This window comes from Macaca nemestrina, chromosome 19 (genome assembly GCF_043159975.1).
Source record: "Macaca nemestrina isolate mMacNem1 chromosome 19, mMacNem.hap1, whole genome shotgun sequence".
Taxonomy (NCBI): domain Eukaryota; kingdom Metazoa; phylum Chordata; class Mammalia; order Primates; family Cercopithecidae; genus Macaca; species Macaca nemestrina.
Genome location: NC_092143.1, coordinates 60,996,731 through 61,017,878, shown reverse-complemented (window position 1 = coordinate 61,017,878; position 21,148 = coordinate 60,996,731). Strand labels below are relative to the sequence as shown.

Sequence of the window (21,148 nt, the reverse complement as noted above, 5' to 3'; positions counted from 1 at the left end):
CACACACATATATGTGTATATTTGTGTGTGTATACATATATGTATATGTATATATATGCACAAACTGTATTTCCCTAAAAAGAGATTAGATATTGTTCGGTAGTATATCCAACTACATAATTTTACCAACTACTCACACTTGTAATTATTTTACTATGTGCAGGCAGGGTTCTATGTACTTTAAGTATATTAACTAATTTAATCATCCAATGACCCCATGAGGCTGGCATTGTTCATTGATTTTAATGAGAAAGCTAAGAGAAGAAATAAGTAGCCTTTCAAAGGTCACACAGAAAGTAAGTGACAGATCCAGGATTCATATCCAAGCAATCTGGCTCTAGCATCCATGCTTCTCAACCATTATGACCCAACATTCAACCAAATCAATACTGAGGGACATGTGAAATTTATCCAATATTTTGCTATTACAAACAAAAATCCAATGAACATTCTTGAAGCCATACACAAAAATAATGGTTACAATAGAAGTTACTGGTATTGAAATTTTGGTTCAACCTATATTAAATTTTAAGACTTTTGATATAACTAATACATTTTTGAAATGATCAGTCTTATGCTTGTGGGGGAGCACACTCCTGCATTGGGAAAAGATTCACTGTGAAGCACAGAGCACCTTTATGGTTGGATCATCTTGTGATTAAAGTTCAGGCATTATCTATCCTGTAAGTGGCAGAATCAAGACTGCAATATTGACTGCTTTTCTTTTTAACTCATGTTTTCCATTGACTACACTGCTCCTCAAAGTAAAACCCCTGTGTCAGTGTACTATTCATGGAATACTCTGCAATTGTAACCACCTTCTAATACTTTTAATACCCAATCAAAATTTATTATACATATGTATACATAGATACTCATTTGTAGAGTTGTGCTTCAAAATAGTGATCTCTTCCCAACATTACAATATATATTAATGATGCCAACAATTTGATAATGACCCATTGTCCAAAATATTCCCCATTAGTATAACAAAGACATAATTGAGTATTTCTATTTCCATGCCAGCCATAAGCACAATTTTGCAATGTGATCATCTTAGAATTATTTAATCTCTAAATACAGCAAAAACAAGAAACCAAGTTAATGTTGTTTTATTACATCCCCCCATATCTGTAAATATTACTTTCCACATCCAATTTCTGCTTATTTTAAGCAGCCACGTTTCTTTAAAAGCAAAGGAACTTCTTTTAACAGCAATATTAAAGCTCTGTTTAAAACGTTGCAAAACAAACCCCACTGCATTTTAGACAGCTGCTTCCTTATAAAAATAAGAAAAAACCAATCTGTACATTTACATAAAAATTCCAAATCATTCACTGGGGGAGAAATGAAAGCTTTAAAAATATATTTTCTTGCACACTGAAATACCATAAATTTCACCTTACACATATAAGGAAATAATAATACTACATATGGGAAAGTCAAATAAAACATAGAAATGAATCCCTGAAATTAAATTTTCATTTGAGATGAAAGAATTGCAAATTAGGGCATACATGCAGACCAGGTGGTTTTCGGCATGTTCAAAGAACAAAGACAAGGTTAGAGGTTTTATAAACAGGGAAGTGATACTGGTTGCTCTTTGAGAAATTTGTCGGCCCTAGTAAGGTCTTGGGGAGGTGGCACGTTTTGATTGGCGAGTGAGGGAGTGCGCAAAGCACAGTGGGTGTTTCAGTAGCCATTAGATAAAACTGGCTTCTGGTTACAGTAGACAATTTCATCAACGAGGCTTGCAGAGAACTCCATTCTCAGAGCAATATTTTGTGCCCTGAGTTTTCTCCCCCTGGCTTCTCTACTGTCTTTTGGTTGAGTATTTCAAGATTGATCCAATTCACATGATCAACTTTCACACATGTTCAAAATGATTACATTAAAATAAGAAAACTTCAAACGGAAAATAAAGCCAAGCGCGGCGGCTCACGCCTGTAATCCCAGCACTTTGGGAGGCCGAGGTGGGCGGATCACGAGCTCAGGAGATCGAGACCATCCTGGCTAACACGGTGGAACCCCGTCTCTACTAAAAATACAAAAAATTAGCCAGGTGTGGTGGCGGGCGCCTGTAGTCCCAGCTACTCGGGAGGCTGATGCAGGTGAATGGCGTGAACCGGGAAGCGGAGTTTGCAGTGAGCCGAGATCGCGCCACTGCACTCCAGCCTGGGCGACAGAGCGAGACTCTGTCTCAAAAAAAAAGGAAAATAAAAAGTATAAATCTAAAACACATATATTTCAGGGTCAAATTAGAAAACAAAAAATGTAGGAATAAATCAGAATTTTAGATACCCATTTAATTCATAGACCTTCTTAGTGCCCAGAGGGAGGGCTACAGAAGGAATACAGCAATTCCCATGAATGCCTTGTTTGTTCTGCACAACCAGTTCAGGCTCATCCTGCAAATGCCTTCAGACTCATCATTCAGTCAGCTCTGTCTCCTTGATTTCTCACTCCAAATAAGGTTAGCCATAGAGAAGAGGTTGGCTGATCCCTCAGCAGACTCAAATGGCAGTTGCCATTGGCCTGGGAAAGGAAAAGGCAGTGCCAAGCCTAGGAAAAAGTATGAAATAGATGATGTTGCCTTTACTCTCACCCATAGTCCTTGTGTCCTCTCCTTGCCCTAGAAGGCCTGCGTCTTCATGTTGCCCTCTGACTTCCAAATGCCTTACTTAGGCTGCTTTCTCCTAAAGTTCCCTCTGTTCTAAAATGACAACTTGATCTTTTTCTTTTATACATTCAAAGTTTCTATTTCTTCTATTATTTTAAAATTTCTCTGGAGAAAGCAAACTGATTAAAAATTAATTCGCACTGAAGGATGGTGGAACACCTGGAGTATTTGTCACTTAAGGGAATCTCTGCTGGAGGCGTTGCTGACAATGTTAGCAGAAAGCTGAAAGAAGGGGGCCCACGAGGCCTAGCTTTCCTTGATTCACGCCAATACCACTCAGAAGAAGGGCGGTAAGGAGAAAAATGAAATTTTGTAGCTCTCAGGCCCTGATCAGGTGTCAAGTTTGTGGGGCTTAGGCCTAAGGACACTCAATCTCCCCAGGGTGCTTTCAGTGAGATCCGCCCCTCAGCTCCCTCTAGCCTCTATACTCTGGGAGGACATGGTTATTTGGTTCTAAATTAAAAAGATGTTGGTCAATATAAGAGAGAACAGAAACAGCAATAGAGGATTTAACTTCAGTAAAGGTAAGTTTTAAAATGTTTTTGTTATTAGCTCCCCAAAAAAACACCTCATCTCTGGACCCTTGCTACCAAAAATCAGGGAACCCTAGCTACAGCGAGTATTCCCAAGTTTGCTACTAACTTGTGGATACAGAAATCTTGAAACAGACTGCAAAGCAAACCTACTGTTCCATCAGGTTCCCTCTTTCCTTTCCACAGAAACCAGAAAAGTTTAATTTGTTTACAATTTTAAACAAATTACACAAATTGGACAGGAACTATTTCCTGACAGACTCAGTTATAATGCAGCATTTAAGAGCTAGGCCTAGGAAGCTCTCTCTTTTTTCTATTGCAGGACAAACTATACCCCAGCCTCATTTCAAGTTTTTACAATTTTCCTCTTTGTTTTCATTTCATTTTAAATGTTGCATTGATTAATAATAATATATGTACACACATTTTTTTCCAACTATATTCCTATGGAAAATTGCTACTTCATGGGGCGCTTCAACAAATTTTGCCTCCAAAGTCAAATGAATTCGGTAGTGCGGTAGAGGTGAGTCCCTATTCTTTATGAGCTGCAACATTTTTAAGTTAATTCAGTCTTCAGTGTTTCTTTTCCAAATTTTTCTTCACATAGTAATACTCAATATTTCTTGTTTATTTTTTAAACTATCACTGTAAGTGAATATATAATAATGTGATATTAGCATAACTTAGCTATTGTTGGACTAATATTTATCTAACACATTTATTACTAAAATATCTGTTTAAAAAAAAAAAAGAGCAGATGCTTTAGAGACCTTAATTTCAATGCTGCAGCTTGAGATTTACTAGTTGTCTGTTTTAACATTTTTCACTTTTTGGAAAAGATAAGCAACAACATGCTTAAAAAATATAAATTGGTGAGTAGCATAATTCAAAATTGAGAAAAAAAAGTCATCATCTACATACATGTTGAAATTGAACTTTACAATATTATTTTTGGAAACCTCCAGAATGTCTGGCAAAGACCTAATTGTAGCACTGTGACATTATCTCTTTGTGCATGCTTCTGCTAATGTAATAAATTTGGGTTCCAAATTATTTAAAAAGTCAAGGCCGTCTTCTTCCTGTTTTTCACTGCAGCAACCCACAGAACCAGCTGGAGATCCTCTTCCCTCGTAGTTATAAGTAAGGACATAATCTTGGGATGGCATGTGGTCTTCATTCTGATTACATCGATGCAATTTCTGTAAAATTTTTTAAAAAAATGAATTGTATTATAGTTTTAAACAACTTAAATATATGAACATAAAATTTATTTTTATTTACCTTTTATGTTTAATTTTTAACCAGTGTGTCCTCTAATGGATTCCTACACACAAAAAATGCACATGATTGGTCTATATTACAACCATACCATAAAGTCAGTATAGTTTACATTTCTAATAATCCATATAAGTAAAAAATTATGTATACAAGTGTTATATTTAAGTACATTCAAGTTATCATTAAACGCTTATCCCTAAATTTTATACACAGAGGTCAGGTTAGTCCAAAAAATAGAGACAATAGTCATACTGGTTGGGAGTTTGAGATTGGATGTCAAACAGTCTTGGTTGTGAGTCAAAGCTCTGGCTTTACCAACTAGCTGTATGATTTTGGACAAGTCACCAAATATCCTTTAGTCTCAGTGACCACCTAACGAGATTATTTTAGAAATTAATGACAAAATAATAATGCATAATACACATATTATGCCCAGCACATATTAAATGTAAAATACATTTTAACTAGAATCACTATTATATGCAGTCATAAAGTAGGTAGGATTTACCAATTTAACTTCAGAATCAAGTTTCCAAGATACCCAAAACATGGCAAAATATATATATGCACCAAAAAGTTCAATGAAATTAAAAAGAATGAACATAACCCATATTGCAAAAACGGGGCTTCTGTAATAAAGAAGCCAGGCATTCAGCCACATCTACCCTGTCTGCCACTGGCCTGTCTGCCAACTCATCAACTGCCATGTCTCCTCCTTTTCCTCACCTGGGTGCCCACTCCTTGCCTATGTGGAGCTCATTGGCATGACTTACGTTCTTTCTTCATGACGTTGTTAGCCTTACCTCCCATTACCTGGTGTGCAATTGAGGAACCCTCCTAAGACTATGTCTTAAGCTTCACTCCATCTCAACCTGATCTTACATGAATACTGACTGTCTAGAAGTAGAAAAAGAATTAACACTTGAATTTGACCCTCCAAAATGCTATGGATACATAACCTACAGCCCTATACCAGAGTATCACCCATTTGCATTCCATCCAAGGATGAAAGGTCCACTGTTTGTCCTGCAATGGCACTGGTATCCTCTGATAAAAGAGGTAAAAATTTAGTTCAGAAGAGTGTCTAATCCAGTGGCTTTCTATCTAGCTGCACATTTGAATCATCTCAGAAATGTAAAACAAAAACAAAACAAACAAGAAAACCCAAATTCATTAAATAGGAATCTTTTAGAGTAGAATACAGACATCAGTATATTTTAAAAGCTTCGTAGTGGATTTTGCCAGACACAGTGGCTCATGCCTATAATCCCAGCACTTTGGGAGGCCAAGGTGGATGGATCACTTGAGACTGAGAATTGGAGACCAACCTGGGCAGCATGGCAAAACCCCCTCTCCACAAAACATGCAAAATTTAGCCAGGTGTGGTGGTCTACACCTATAGTCCAAGCTACTCAGGGGGCTGACATAGGAGGATCACCTGAGCCCAGGAAGTCAAGGCTGCAGTGAGCGGAGATTGCACCACTGAACTCCAGCCTCAGCGACAGATCAAGACCCTGTCTTTTTTTTTAAAAAAAAAAAAAAGAAAGAAAAAAGCTTCCACTTCATAGGGGATTTTGGTATGAACAGAAAATTCCTTATTTTAATTCCTTCTTTCTTTCACATTCTTGTTTTCCTTAAAATAAAAGCACTTTACATTTGCATGGTGCTTTGTATATTTAAAACATGCCCTGCAATGGTGATGATAGTTAATAATAGTATATTGTATATTTCAAAATTGCAAAGAAAGTACACTTCAAATGTTCTCACCACAAAAAAATAAGTATTTGAGGTGATGTGTATGTTAAGTGTGATTTAGTCATTCTACATTGCAGACATAAATCATAATATCACTTTGTGCCCCATAAACACATTCAGTTATATTTTGTCAATTTGCAATAAAATAAAAAATATATAAATCTTGCTATTTAATCTTTATGCTAAAACTGCATTCAAATGTTTTTGTTTTCACAGAGAAATACAGATTTCATTTGAAAAGTTTGTCATTGTGAGGAACTAGAATTGCTTTCACATTCTTCTATGTCAAAAGGGTTCATGAGGTAAATACACAACCAAAAGTGAGATGTTAGTGAAGAATACTAAAAACCTCCAATATTTATGGGATTCTATAAATTAAGTGAAATATGACAAGTGAAATAAAATCTCTTTTAAATTAAATAATGTAACAAAATCAAAGAGCACAGGAAAATGAACAGAGCAAGCAAGAGAGGGCCCACAGAAAAATACGGAAAAGCAGTTTCTGAAAATATATGTTAATTTGAATTTTCTACTTTTCTCCATTCAGAAGTTTAAATTTTAGAGTCAAAACACCTAAGGAAACTCACTTCACCGAGACGGGGCTGAGTAAAACTGTGCCACTCCGAGTAGGTGTATCTGCAGTTGTCCACCTCCGTGTGTCCTCCCCTGCAGGAGTCCAGGGTGTGATGGTGCCCAGCCCCCCGGCAGGATTCCAAGGTCTGATGTCCTCCTTTCATCATTTCAATGGTTTCCTGTCCTCCATTTTTCATTCCTGATCCCACGGTGCCACAAAAACCTTGGCTAGAGTTGTTGGCAGTCTGGGTCATAAATCCATTGGCAGAGCACTGAAATAATAAAATAAAATAATTCATGTTGAGAGCAAATGGATTCTAAGTTGTCATGAGAAGGCAAAGGAGAGAGGACATTTATTCAACCTTTTTATTCATTCATTCATTCAACAGACATTCATCAGTTTCTGATTATGCGCCCAGATGCTGTCTTCATTCATTTTGTGCTGCTATAACAGAATACCCGAGACTGGGTAATTTTTAAAGAACAGAGGTTTATTTCTTACAGTTATGAAGTCTGGGAAGTCCAAGATCAAGGAGTTCACATTAAGCGAGGGCCCGTCCCATGGCAGAATGTGGAAGGGCAAAAGAGCAAGAGTGAGAGGGAGAGGGAGAGAGAAAGAGGAGCAACAGGGGACTGAACTTGTTTTACAATAAGCTTTCATGATAATAAACCCATTCCCACGATAAGGACAGTAATCCATTAGTAAGAGCAGAGCCCTCATGATCTAATCACCTGCTAAAGGTCTCACCTCTCAACACTGTTGCATTGGGGATTAAGTTTCCAACACATCAGCTTTTAGGGACAAATTTCACCCATAGCAAATGCAAAAGCCTAGGGATATAAACATAGGCATAGTCTCTCGATGGCTCCAAGAAGCTCTTATTCCAAGGAGAGAGAAAAACAAATACTTTAAGAATGTGATTACTCTACTATGTAGGTGAGCACAAAATGTTACAGGAGCACAGAAGTAGAGCATTAAAATTCAAATCCAAACAGGGTAAGTGAAGTAGACTGGAAAAACTCTGAGCTAAGAGACTAGGGACTAGGAGGAGTGGGACAAACAAGGCAACCACTGCAGAAGGTTCTGGAGGCAAAAGGCAAACAATGTCCTTCAGGGGTCCCCAACTTCAGTCAGTTGAGAACAGCTACCACATAAGACTGGCGTTGCGGGGAGGCTGGAGAGATTATAAAAGGCCATAATATATAAAGATCTATATGCCATGCTAAAAAAAATACTTTATTATGAGGATTATAGGGACTGTGAAGAATTTTAACTCATTACAGAGAGAAACACGTTTCAAAAATATCATTCTCGGCAATAATGTGGAAGAAAAATAAGACAAATTTAGTGTCATGGAGGTCAGATGGTGGTCACTGCATCTGATCTGATCTGATATTCCAGGTGAAAATGATAAGGATCGGCCGGGCGCGGTGGCTCAAGCCTGTAATCCCAGCACTTTGGGAGGCCGAGACGGGCAGATCACGAGGTCAGGAGATCGAGACCATCCTGGCTAACATGGTGAAACCCTGTCTCTACGAAAAATACAAAAAACTAGCCGGGTGAGGTGGCGGGCGCCTGTAGTCCCAGCTACTTGGGAGGCTGAGGCAGGAGAATGGCGTGAACCCGGGAGGCGGAGCTTGCAGTGAGCTGAGATCAGGCCACTGCACTCCAGTCTGGGTGACAGAGCGAGACTCCGTCTCAAAAAAAAAAAAAAAAAAGAAAAAAAAAGAAAATGATAAGGATCTAAGCCAAGGTAGAAGCAGTCATGATTGAAAGAAGTAGGTGGACTCCACAGAGAGTCTACAAGTATCTAGATTGATGAGGCAATCAAGGACAGAGTCAGAAATTATTCTTTTGTGTTCCATGAAGGCAAATAGGTAGATGGTACAACTCACTGAAACAGGGAGGAAAGATGTGCTTGTGGGCAAGAGGAGAGTGAGCAACTAAAGTTTAGATACGGTAAACTTTAGAAACATGTGGGATGTCCAAGATGAATATATGAATATGCGGATTTGGAACTCAGATGAGAGCTTTGAGCTGGAGATATAATTCTGGGAGTCACTCCCAAATAGGTGATAGTTGAGGCCATGGGAATAGAAGACCAATCCCGAGAAAATTGTTAACCAAAAGAAAAAAGGGCTAAGGATAGAACCACAAGAAAAATCACATGTTAAGGGGTGGGTAAGAGACAGCTGTGACAGGCCAGATCTGAGTAGCCACTGAGACAACAGAGAAAACCAAAGAGGCAGGATTCTGAAGCCATGAAGAGAGAATATGATAAGGAGTGGGAGCAGCCAATGATGTTAACAACAACAGAAAAATCACAGCAAGGTAAGAATGGGTTCAATTAAAGTATAAGTGTCCATTGGATTTAAGTGAAAGAACAGCCATTGATCATCTTTGTCGAAAGAATTTCCAAGAAGTGCTGGGTAAGCAGGAAGTAGTATCATAGAGAAATCAAATATAGTTTTTTCTTTCCAAAAGTTCAGTTTGAAAAAAAAAGAGAGATTTGGAAGGAACTAGAGGATGACAAAGAGTCAAGGAAATGCTTTAAAATGAAAATGTCTTCATTGAACATTAGCTTAATACTGGAACTTCACTCCAACCCTCTGAGCTATAGGACAGAAGTTTAGTTACAGTGGTAACCTCGACATGTCAGTTTTCATTACAAACAGTTACATTACTTTCAGGGCAAGAACCTCCATTACATTCAGGTTCCTTTGTGCCACCTTCTTATCAATTTAAATATTTTTCTACTTAAAATGCAGTCTTCAACTAAATTGAAAGATTTTTCAAGTGCAGATGATTTAATGAACCTGAAATATATCTACAAAGTCATATTTATATTGCCTTAGAAAAAAATACCAGAAAAAAAAATTGAAAAGTAGCCATTTGGTGGCAGTGCTACCCTATATTTTTTTACTTAGGTTGCTGTTACAATAAAATTCAATTACAAAAAAGGAAAAAAGCTCTCCTCATTATTAAATCTTCTTGATGGTACACTTTTGTTGTAATAAACACAAGTTCAAAGATCATATTTCTAAGTGGATAAAAGAGGAATTTAAAACAAACTAAAGCAATGCTGAACCTACAGAGCCAGCTTTCATATTTTCTATTCTCTGCTCCTTTCTGTCCTCCTACAGCTGCATTTCCCAAAGTTCATTCTCACAGGGTATCAACAACTGCTTATCCATGTCAATAATTTCCAAGTTTACTTTTCCAGCCCTGATTATTCACCCAACTCCTAACCCCATGTGCATGCCTTCAAATGAAATTCAGATCCAAAGCTAAAATGATCACTTTTACTCATTGTATTAAAGCAAGTTTATAGATTCAAGAAGAAATTTTATGTTTTTGTATAAATTAATATTTCCAAGCTCCTTTTAGAAGTGTTCCTAACACAGAACAGGTAAATATTGTGAAGTGGCCACTCAATATAATCAGCTCTAACATTAAATGGCAAAGAACAAATATTAAGTAAAAGTCTTATAGGTTATGCTGTTTTCCTCTCCTTTAGCTATTCTCACCATCTCTTCACTTTCAAACCCTTCTTATTCTTTAAGTTACCAAATAAGCTGTACCTCTTGTCACTAGCCTTTCTGGTTGATCCAAACCACATGAGTACACTTAGGTATCACAGGAATTTTTGAACGCTGACAGTGCTTTATCATATTGGTTTATTGTCATGTTCCTATTTTGCTTTTCCATAAAAGTGGGATCTATTTCTCATAAATAAGTTGACATATTTTTGAGGAGAGAACATGCCTTGTAAGTACTTTTGTGTATATATATACACTTCACACAAAACAAGAAGCATAAAAGCACCTCAGAAGTCCTAAGAAATATATAAGGAAAGAGTGGCAGTAGTCTTCCAAACCCCTCTCCCTTTCTTTTAGAAATATCTCATTGATATTTTCCTAGTTAACTTGAGAACTTTTAGCAAGCTTTTTTCCCCATTATAAATGGTTAACAAGTTACATGAACAAATTATATCTGGAAATATACATTGTAGAGTGCAGGCAAAACAAATTATTGCTATAATAAATTCTCACCATCAAAGAACAAGTTGAAACTATAACACTAGAGTGCAAAAAAGATAACTAAAACAATACGTCTGGATCACGAAGTTTAATAAATTACCACTATATAAACATTTGCATATTGACAGACAATATTTATGCCTACTAAATCTGATTCAATTAAAAATATAAATTAACTCCTAAATTCTGAAATGAGTTTATGAGGATGAATTAAATAAATTATCAGAGATACAAATACATATTTATTTAAAAGTTACTTACCAATCTATCATCTCCAGGTGCTTCTGTGTTTGATATAATTAAGTTTTGCTGTGCTAAATCTTCAGGAAAACGTTTGCCTTTAGTTGTACCCAAAACTCCACATACTAAAGTTAGCAATACAGCTGAATTTAAAAATAAAAATAAAATAACTTATTTTAGCATACATAGAATAAAATCATCATCATTTATTTCTTACGACCTAAGGATCAAAGTAGAAGATAAAGCCACTAAGCATGGCTTCCCATGAATTATCTTGGCTGTTCTAAGTTAACATGTCACCAGCTAGCTTAGATTTTAGAATCAGAAGCAATCATCTGTATTTTTTTATTATATCTCTCTAATTGCTTGAATTCTGCCCATCAAAATAAAGTACTTAGAATTATGAGTTAAACAGTACATAAAGAAAAGAAATCACCAACATTTAAGACAAAGACTTTGAAAAAATTTACTGATTCCCCCCAAAATAATTTCCCCACATGAAAATGTAAAAAGAGAATTGTGTACAAAAAAACATGAAAAAGACAGACTGCTTTCCTAGAAAAGATTTATCTTACTTGAACCTACTTTGCATCTTGCCTATTAAGAATTCTTATTCTAAATCATAATTGTGGGAGATTGAAAATACATGATAATTAAACTAAGAATAATAACAACAATTCTTTCAGTCTAAAAGACCCTATAGTGCATTGGCAAAATCCCCAAACTCAGACCACTACATATTTTTGCATGGCCTATGAGCTAAGACTTTGTATTTTTAAATGGTTGAAAAAATTCAGAAGAATAAGAGTTTATAATGTGAAAATTACATGAAATTCAAATTTTACAGTCCATATGTATTGTTCTATTGGAACACAGTAATGCCCATAATTTATATATTTTTATAGCAATGTTATTGTTTCAGGGACAGATTTGATTGGATACAATGGAAAACACATGGCCTGCAAAGCTTGACATATATACTACCTGGTCCTTTACAGAAAAAGCGTGACAACTCTAGCCTATCCTACATGGCCCCACACTACCTTTCTGGCTCCATTTCCTAATCCTCTTCCCTTTGTCCACTCTCACCACACTGGTTTCCCTGCCACTCCTTGGTTTCTCCAGACATAATCACAAATTAGGGTCTTTCCATTGACTTCCCTCTCTGACTGAAAGTTCTTGCCCCAGGCATTCCACCTGGCTAACTCTTTCACCTCTTCCAAAAATCATTAAAAATAATCTTCTCAGGTCTGACCTCTGTATTGAAAATTGCAACCACTGGCACCAATACCCCCCTCACCAACACACTCCATGGCACTACAGATCCTAATTATTTCCCTCTCTTTTTTTCCTCCATAGCATTTAATTTATTCATTAACTGTCACAAGGCAGATTGATTGTTTTTGCTTGTTCGTTTGTTTGTTTGACCTTCCCTATTTTTCCTAAGCACCTAGAACAGTTTCCCGCCTACAGTAGGTATTTGATATATGTTTATTTTTTGACTTGATGAAAAATAATGAACACATTAGAAATTTACTATGTACTGTTCTAAGCACTTCACATGCATTACCTTATTTAATACTCAGTGCTACACCATATGGTAGGCTACTACAATTATTCCTTTTACAGATGAGAAAATTGAAGCACAGCTAAGTAATTTGTCCCAGGTCACATGGCTTACAAGCGATGAAGCCGGGGTACAAACCCAGGCAGTCTGATTCCTGAGTTTTTTGCGCTTAACTTCTACTCTTACCGCAAAACAAAGCTAATCTAGGCTGGAGGAGGTTAACAGAATTTAAAATTGGCAAGATATACCCAAGAAGAGATACTGCTGAGAACAGAACATCTCCCATAACTCTGCGGCTGAATGGTAAAAAGATACGGAATGAAGCCTGTAATCCCAGCACTTTGGGAGGCCGAGACGGGCGGATTACGAGGTCAGGAGATCGACACCATCCTGTCTAACACAGTGAAACCCCGTCTCTACTAAAAAATACAAAAAAACTAGCCGGGCGACGTGGCGGGACCCTGTAGTCCCAGCTGCTTGGGAGGCTGAGGCAGGAGAATGGCGTAAACCCGGGAGGCGGAGCTTGCAGTGAGCTGAGATCCGGCCACTGCACTCCAGCCTGGGCCACAGAGCGAGACTCCGTCTCAAAAAAAAAAAAAAAAAGATACGGAATGAAAGTAGTTTTTAGTGGACTTTCCTAAGGCAGAAATTTTAGATTATTCTATTTAGCCCTAAAAGGAATGGCACTGGAACCAAGAAATAAAGGCTGTTTGTCAGATTCTGTGAAATCTAAGGAATTTTCAAAAATTATGTCTAAGCATAAAGTCTTTTATCTCAAGAAGGATCATGTTCCCTTCACAGAAAATATTCAAACAGAACTCAGGTAATAACACAAAAGGAACTTGGAAAGAGACTCACACCTGACGGATGCTTGGACAAGATTATTTTTTAAAGATCTTTTCCTGCACCTAGATTTGTTATATATATTTTAAGTTCAAGAAAGTGAAAATACTTACAAAAGAGCAGTGCTATACCCAGTAGTATTGCGAGGATTGCCCATTTTCCAAGTACTACTCCTGCACTCCTTGAAGTCACACGACACTGAGCTGGATGAGTACACTCACATAGATTAACTCTCAATAATTTTGTTGCAGCTTGGCCGGCCCTGTCTTTTACAGTAATAGGAATGGTATATTCTTGAAATCCAGCATTTTTCTGATATGAAAGACGGGCAGCTGTGTCTGAAAGAAAATAAAAGAAGTTTATTTTTTAATGATCATTTATCATTTAGCATTTGTTTCATCACGCTTGTTTTTGAAGGCATCATTCTCAAGGAACTGCCTGCCACATGAAAGTAAATAAAAATGGAGGACTATCTTCAACCCTTTCAAACTCTAATATTGTCTTATATATGTTGTCCCTTGTAATTCCTTAGAAAGGAGCCCTTAAGAAATAATTTGGCATTGGAGTGGCCCAGTAGTGTTCTAGTAATGTTTATCTATACAAACTAATAATGTTAGGTTGGCTGTTAACATACGCTTCAAGCATTTTTCTCCAGTACCAATGTATCTACAGGTACACACAAATAGTTTCTGAAGTTCACATTCTCTTATCCACTGACCTTCTAGTATTTGCACATTATTCATATGGATAAGGCAATTTTTTCAAAGCACAATAGATTGTTTACAATTAACGCCTTGTATCTGGAAGTAATCTTAGTACCAGAAGCTAATTAATGTCACTCAGGCTACTTATAAGACTTACACAAAACAGAAGTGTCTATATAATAATTCACTTTTACCAACTGTGATAGTCAATTTTCCCCAATAGTCTTGGTCTATTATTTTAATGACCATATTATCAACTAACCAAAAGCTCCACAGAATTTCAATGGCAGTTACAACCTCCTTGAGTTTTTATAATAGAATAAGTAAAATGAAAAAGTAGCATAAAACACACCCTGGAAGTCATCTGGAATTCCTAAGCCTTAATTAAATGCTCTGCTGTAGCTGTAAGAATTTCAAAGATTTTGGCTGCACACCTCATACCTGAAGGCTCCCTAGAGGAATATGAATTACCACTTGGGTTTACTTAGGACCACTCAATACCACACTGTATCTAAGGTAAGATCCTTGAAATCCCTCCACTCCCTCAAGACAACAAGTGGAGCCATAGTAATGTCTTATTCACAGTAGTGTATTTGCCTCTGATTTTCCTTCACTCACCTATGCTCCCTTCATATTGTCCTCCTGTCACCAGTGTCACCTTTAAAAGATGTAAATCCTGGGATGGCATTGCCTTACTTTCACATTCCCAATGCATAACTGCTGTTGCCTACTGTACCAAGGTTAGTCCTCTCAGCCTGGCACACAAGGCCCTTCACCACCAGATTCCACCCTTTCTTCCACCCAACCTCTTGGCATTCTTACTAAAACCTTCTAAACTCTAATGACATGGATGTACTAATTCTTCTGGTATGTTTCTTCTTTTATGCACATTACTAATCAATTATTGAACAAGCAAACATTTATGAAGCAGTTAGTATCTACTAAGCATTAGGCTAGGTGCTGGCAGTACAAAGATGAATTGCAAACGCTCTAGGAAACTCATGTATTGGAAGGGAGAGGTAATCAGATGTTAATACAACAGGAAAGGCACTGCAATGCAGGTAGCAAAGGGTCATGGTGCCACTCCTTCCAATTCAAGACAAACTTCAGAGGTGGAGCATCTCAGCTGGGATTGTGTCTGTCTTGTTCATCTCTATATAAATCCTCAGGATCTGGACTAGTGCTTAATAGATAGTAGGTGTTCATAAATATCATGAAAAAAAATCATGCTCAAAAATATCAAGCTAAGAATCGGAAAAAGAGGTATTCTATGTAGATAGGGCTATCCACACAAAAGCCCAGTTGCATGAAAGAACATGGCAGTAACAACAGTGAAGTATGGATGAAGTACAGAGCATGACACCCCCCATAAACTGCTACAATAGGCAGCAGCCCCTCAACAGTCCTTCTCATATCCCTTCCCGTATCCCGCCAAGTTCACTTCCAGGATACCCTAGAGTGCTTAGTCTATACACCTGAGCTCCTCACTTCCAGAGTCAGCTTACAATACAATTTAAACTACACATCTTCTGCTCTCTCCTCACCTCACTGGTGAGAAGAGAGCAGATGCAATCTCCCTCTGTGCCCCAGGCTAGAATGCAGTGGCACCATCTCTCAACTCACTGCAACTTCGGCCTACTGGGTTTAAGAGATTTTCCTGCCTCAGCCTCCCCGGTAGCTTGGATTACAGGTGCCTGCCATCACGCCCAGATAATTTATGTATTTTTAACAGAAAGGGGGTTTCACCATGTTGGCCAGGCTGGTCTTGAACTCCTGACCTCAAGTCATCCACCCACCTAGGGCTCCCAAAGTGCTGGGATTAGAGGCATGAGTCACCGTGCCCAGCCACCGGTATTATTTTTAAAAACATACACACACACACACAAACACACACACATACACACACAGTTTGTCTTAATGATAAGCTGCCCAACATTTTTAACAAAGCTTTTCTTTGTTGTAAATGTAAATTTTGCCTTCATAAAAATTACAACTTCTTTCATTTTATATATAACAGAGCCCCCATACAATATTTATAAAAGGTTAGTTTATCCTTCTAAAATATATTAATGAGACTCAGTTTTACTTAATGCTTTGTGTAGGTAAGCAAGTCAATCTATCCTCCAGTTATTCTCAGTTATTTCAGAGTTTATAAATCATTATTTTTTATTAAATACCATTAACTTTGGTGAGGCTCCACAGTCTACTGATTTCTGGAGAAGTATTTGGCAAACTGAAATAAAATGGAGCTCCATGGACAGGTTCATCAGGATCAACAGCTAAAATGTCAGTATAACCCATTTTTGGTTTGCAAATGACTACATATTCTTGAAGTATTTCTGGTGGATTATCATTTATGTCTTCAATGTCCACAGCAAGTGTTCCAGTACATGACCTATTATCTAAGGACAGAGGAATAAGGTTTAGTGTTATTTTAAAATTCTTTTATAATTTCTTAAAGAATAAAAAGTCAATTCAAAGTCAATTCAATTATATTCTTGTTTTTTGTTGTTGTTGTTGTTGTTGTTTTTTGAGACGGAGTCTTGCTCTGTTGCCCAGGCTGGAGTGCAGTGGCACAATTCCAGTTCACTGCAAACTCCGCCTCCCAGGTTCATTCTACATAGGATATCTGTTTTTAAATAAAGTGATTATTAAAGGAAATGATAAATAAATAAGAACATAGATGGATAAATAGAATCTGCAGCTAGTCTGAAATGACTATTGCTACTGATAATATCAGATACAACTGCCAATAAATCTTTTACCAGAATTACTACCAAATAAAAATAAATGTCTCAATTTCAATCTCTACTTTTGGGGGTTCCAGGTGCCAGGTGTTAATGAGCAGTAAAGTGGTTACAGATAAGATTTCCAATCCCAGGATATATTCAAACCACTAGGAAGATTTTTTTTAATATAAGATTCCCAGGCTCCACAACCAGAGATTCTGATTCAGTTATTCTAACAAAGTATCTACAGAGTATTATTTTTATTTTAATGTGAAGACAAGGTTGAAAAACTCTGAGTTACTTTAAGGAACAGAATTCAAGAAAAGGATCACTTTGACGTAATATTCGGCTGAACATATAGTTCAATTTAAAGCTCAATTTAAAGTGGCACAAACAGATGTGGAAGTCTGATGAGACCATTTTATCTAGTTTTAGATTTCAGTTTTATTTTTGTCCTCTAGCACAGAAATATATAAAAATGTAAGGTCCTGCCCTATTGGGAATATAAAGATAAATAAAACATGGCTTCTTGCCACCAGTTTCACCTTGTTAGATAATTAAGAGAGACAGAAAGAGTCTTTAATTTCAAAGAATTCCATATACTTACCACCAAAAAAACTGCATAAGAATAATTATATTTTATTCTCTAATTCCTTTATAAAATACCAGATTAAAACTTCATTTTTTACCTTTGTCTATTGCCAAGACTGTAATATTATACAATTCATTTTTGGGAGTTTCAACCTCCCTATCCAGGATTTTGGAAGTTATGATTGACCCTGAAATTTCATCAATGGTGATCCAACCTTTAGGATCATGCAATTTTTTGTACCTGTTAATAAAAAAAAATAATAATCTTTAGCATTAGAAAATGTTTTCAAATAAGTTACTATCTCAATGATTACAAATACATTATTAGTATGTGGTTATAGATTTATTTTTACCTTAAACCATTGCCATTTCTAGTTTCGGGGTCATATGCCTTATAGCCATTGATCTTTGACCCCACTGCTAAGTTTTCTTTAATCCGCACATATTGGGCTGCAGGGGTGCATTCAGGCCCCTCATCCAGATCCCTCACATGAACTGTAACCAAGGCTCTGTTCAACGCTGTCACTCTGGGTATATCTCTAGTAAATGGTGCTTCATTGTTTACTCCGATTTCCAGGTTCACTTGATGGTTTTCTTCATAATTCAGTGGCTTTAAAATAAAGTCCATGTATGTCATTATCAGTGTAAAATACATTTGGTGCTTCAAATGGCAAGTGAACATTTGTCATTCTGACCAGTGTTGCATAAATTCTATGTTCACATTTTGTTAATACTGACTGTTATCCCTTGCTAGAAAGAGAGTGAATCCTGTGCTAAGCCTTTACCAAGAATGTTCCAAAAGCTTCTGCAGGTGGTTTTATAGAGTTGGACAAAAGAAATTCCTGAAGTATTTTTATATTTCACTCTTACTAAGGAAAATGATTCTGATTCAAAAAATAATGCAAACAGATGACAGTATTCTTATGGCCCTCCTTGGAGCACTGTCTAACAGGCTGGGCTAAGGGTCATCTGAGTATGGGAAGGTGCCTTTATTTGGCTTATCAGTTACTACTGACTATGGCCCAGGCATTTTATAATTCTTGTAAAGTTTGATGTTGACTTTCACAAAACCAAAAGGTGCAATGATTTCATTTTCAGTTTCATAGAAAAGATATTCCCAATGTCTGGGTGTTTTATTTTATTTTATTTTATTTTATTTTATTTCATTTTTGAGACAGAGTCTTGCCTTGTTTTGTCACCCAGGCTGGAGAGCAGTGGCACAATCTTGGCTCACTGCAACCTCCACTTCTTTGGTTCAAGTAATTCTCCTGCCTCAGCCTCCCATGTAGCTGGGACTACAGGCACGTGCCACTGTACTCAGCTAATTTTTGTATTTTTTTCTTTAGTAGAGATGGGGTTCTGCCATCTTAGTCAGGCTGGTCTCCAACTCCTGAACTCAGGTGATCCACCTCCCTTGGCATCCCAAAATGCTGGGATTACAGGCGTGAACCACCATGCCCGGGCCCAGATGTCTGTTTTAATTGCCCTCTAAGGCATCTAACTGAGCCATCTAATTTCTGCTTTTGCTTTTATCAAAATCCATCCAGAGGCTCATTTCTTCTTAGGAATCAACTTGTCTTTTTTCTGGTTCCTTCATGAATGAGTGAAAACCTTTATCCATCCATGCCCACTACCTATTTTTATGAAAATTAAATTTTTGAAAATTTGAGAATTATACTTTGCTTTTGTTTATAATTCATCCAATGAAATTTTCACAGTAGATACACAGAGGAATAAGGGAAATACAATGTGATAATTTCAATGACATTGAATCTCAGGCACTGCTCTAACAGTGAAAATAAACTCACTAAATCCTCATGACATTATGAACTAAGTATTATTGGCCTCATCCTCATTTTACAGAGCAGAAAATGGGAAAAGGAGATAAACTTATTTTTTTAAGGCCAAAAGATAATCATTTGAGCTTGAGTTTGAAGCCAGGTAGGCTGACCTGAGCCCATTTCCTTAGCCCACGCTATAATCCCTATGCTATCGTGTGCTGCTTAATTGGCTCACTGGTCTCTAAAAGATTTCCAAATCAATCTTTGATTAAATTCAGTTTCAGATAACAAATCAAGTTAAACCCATAAAACATTATGTTACACTGTATTATAAAGTTGAAGCACTTTTTCTTCAATTTCTCTTTCTGCTTATCAGAACAATCACTGGCTAAACATTGAACATAATCAAAACTGGTGAATAAAATTATTTTAAATCTTTCTCCACACCTAGGTATTAACGGAGTAAGACACGAATATCACGAGTCCACTAAAAAGTCAAGAAAGTTTCTGAATCTTAGAATCTACAAAATGTATGTAAAATCTTTTATATTTTGTTTGAGTATCCCAGAAACTGGAGAGTCAAGGAAAAAAAAATTAGTATCTGTTCATTTGATGCTGATGAACACTGCTTCACAAATTTCATGCGCTGGTGTGATCACATGGAGAGTAAGAGCAACTGCTGGCAATGAGAAATGGATGGAAATGTAGAGAACAGCGGCTGCACTGGAGGAGGTGCAACTATTCAATCCAAAAACACTCACTGAAGCCTTGGAGCTTCTTTGTCCCATTTTTCAACGCTTAAGATGGATATTGTCTTAGTAGCTTAAAACTCTCCAAAATTAAAAATCTGGTGAGATGAAGTCCCAAAGATTAACGAGATTAGTTAATCCCATTAATTAATAGGAAAGCATGTAAATTCTCTTCCACCTCAGGGTACGTTTTTGTTTCACCATTTAAAAAAAGTGTTTAAAAATATCCCACATCTGCACTGAGATGACAACTCCCTAGAAAATGGATAGCTGTGGAAATGGAGCTGAGGACTCTCCATGTTGAGAATGACCAAGAATAATATCATCCTCACTCAAGCCCATATGCATCACTGCTGCTGCTCAAATGGACAGAAGCTACTGAGATGGAATGAGTTTACCCAGAACTCAGCAAAAGGCCGTATCACTCATGCTTTGTGGTTACAGAAAAGTTATCTATTATGGAACAGTATAACACTAGTCTCAAGGACATCGTATAACTTTTTAAAATAAAATAATAATATCCTACAGTTTACCAAGTGCTTTTACATTCAATATTATATTTGAAAAGCTATTAGGGAGGCAGAGAGAAGTATTGTTCCCATTTTACAGATAACACAGAGGCTAACTTTCCAAGATCACACAGCTGTGGAAAACAATTTAACATAGTGCTTGACAGCGTATACTTAAGAGTCAAAGAGCTAGGTTCAAATTCTGTCTACACTACATCCTAGCTGTGTGGCACTGGGAAAGTTATTTAGTCTCTTTAACTTTTCTCTTCTGTGAAATTGTTGTAAGAATGACATTTAACACTACAGCATAAAATAAGTGCTTTACACTAAATTCTGAGTAATCTCTCAAGCTGTCGCAGAGGCAAATGAAGGGAGTAAATGATGTATGTTTTTGTTAACAGCCAATGTAATGCGATAAAAAGAGACGCTAACTAACAAGAAAATGTTTGCAAGCTTTATTCAGCTAAAAGAAGTATACCAGAGCAATTCTTGGTTTGGCCTACTGATTACTTAATTCTTTGAGGCATAAAGGAATGAATAAGGTGCTCTCTTTCCCTGAATACAATTCTCACTAG

General features: G+C 36.9%; 1 protein-coding gene across 3 annotated transcripts in view; it reads right to left on the bottom strand.

The window, feature by feature from the left end:
• Positions 1-224: 224 nt before the first annotated feature.
• Positions 225-21,148, bottom strand: part of LOC105468134 (desmocollin 3) — a 52,584-nt gene continuing 31,660 nt past the window's right edge. For 2 of the 3 annotated variants that reach the window (XM_011718185.3, XM_011718168.3), the window contains 7 exons: positions 17,888-18,144; positions 17,633-17,775; positions 16,392-16,616; positions 13,624-13,848; positions 11,122-11,243; positions 6,834-7,091; positions 225-4,412 (listed from right to left, as the gene is read on the bottom strand). In XM_011718185.3, coding sequence (XP_011716487.2) covers positions 4,215-4,412; positions 6,834-7,091; positions 11,122-11,243; positions 13,624-13,848; positions 16,392-16,616; positions 17,633-17,775; positions 17,888-18,144 — 1,428 coding nt within the window. In that variant the 3' untranslated portion in view covers positions 225-4,214. Of the gene's footprint in view, positions 4,413-4,494; positions 4,538-6,833; positions 7,092-11,121; positions 11,244-13,623; positions 13,849-16,391; positions 16,617-17,632; positions 17,776-17,887; positions 18,145-21,148 lie in introns of all 3 variants that reach the window. The other variant, XM_011718176.3, reaches the window with a different exon arrangement.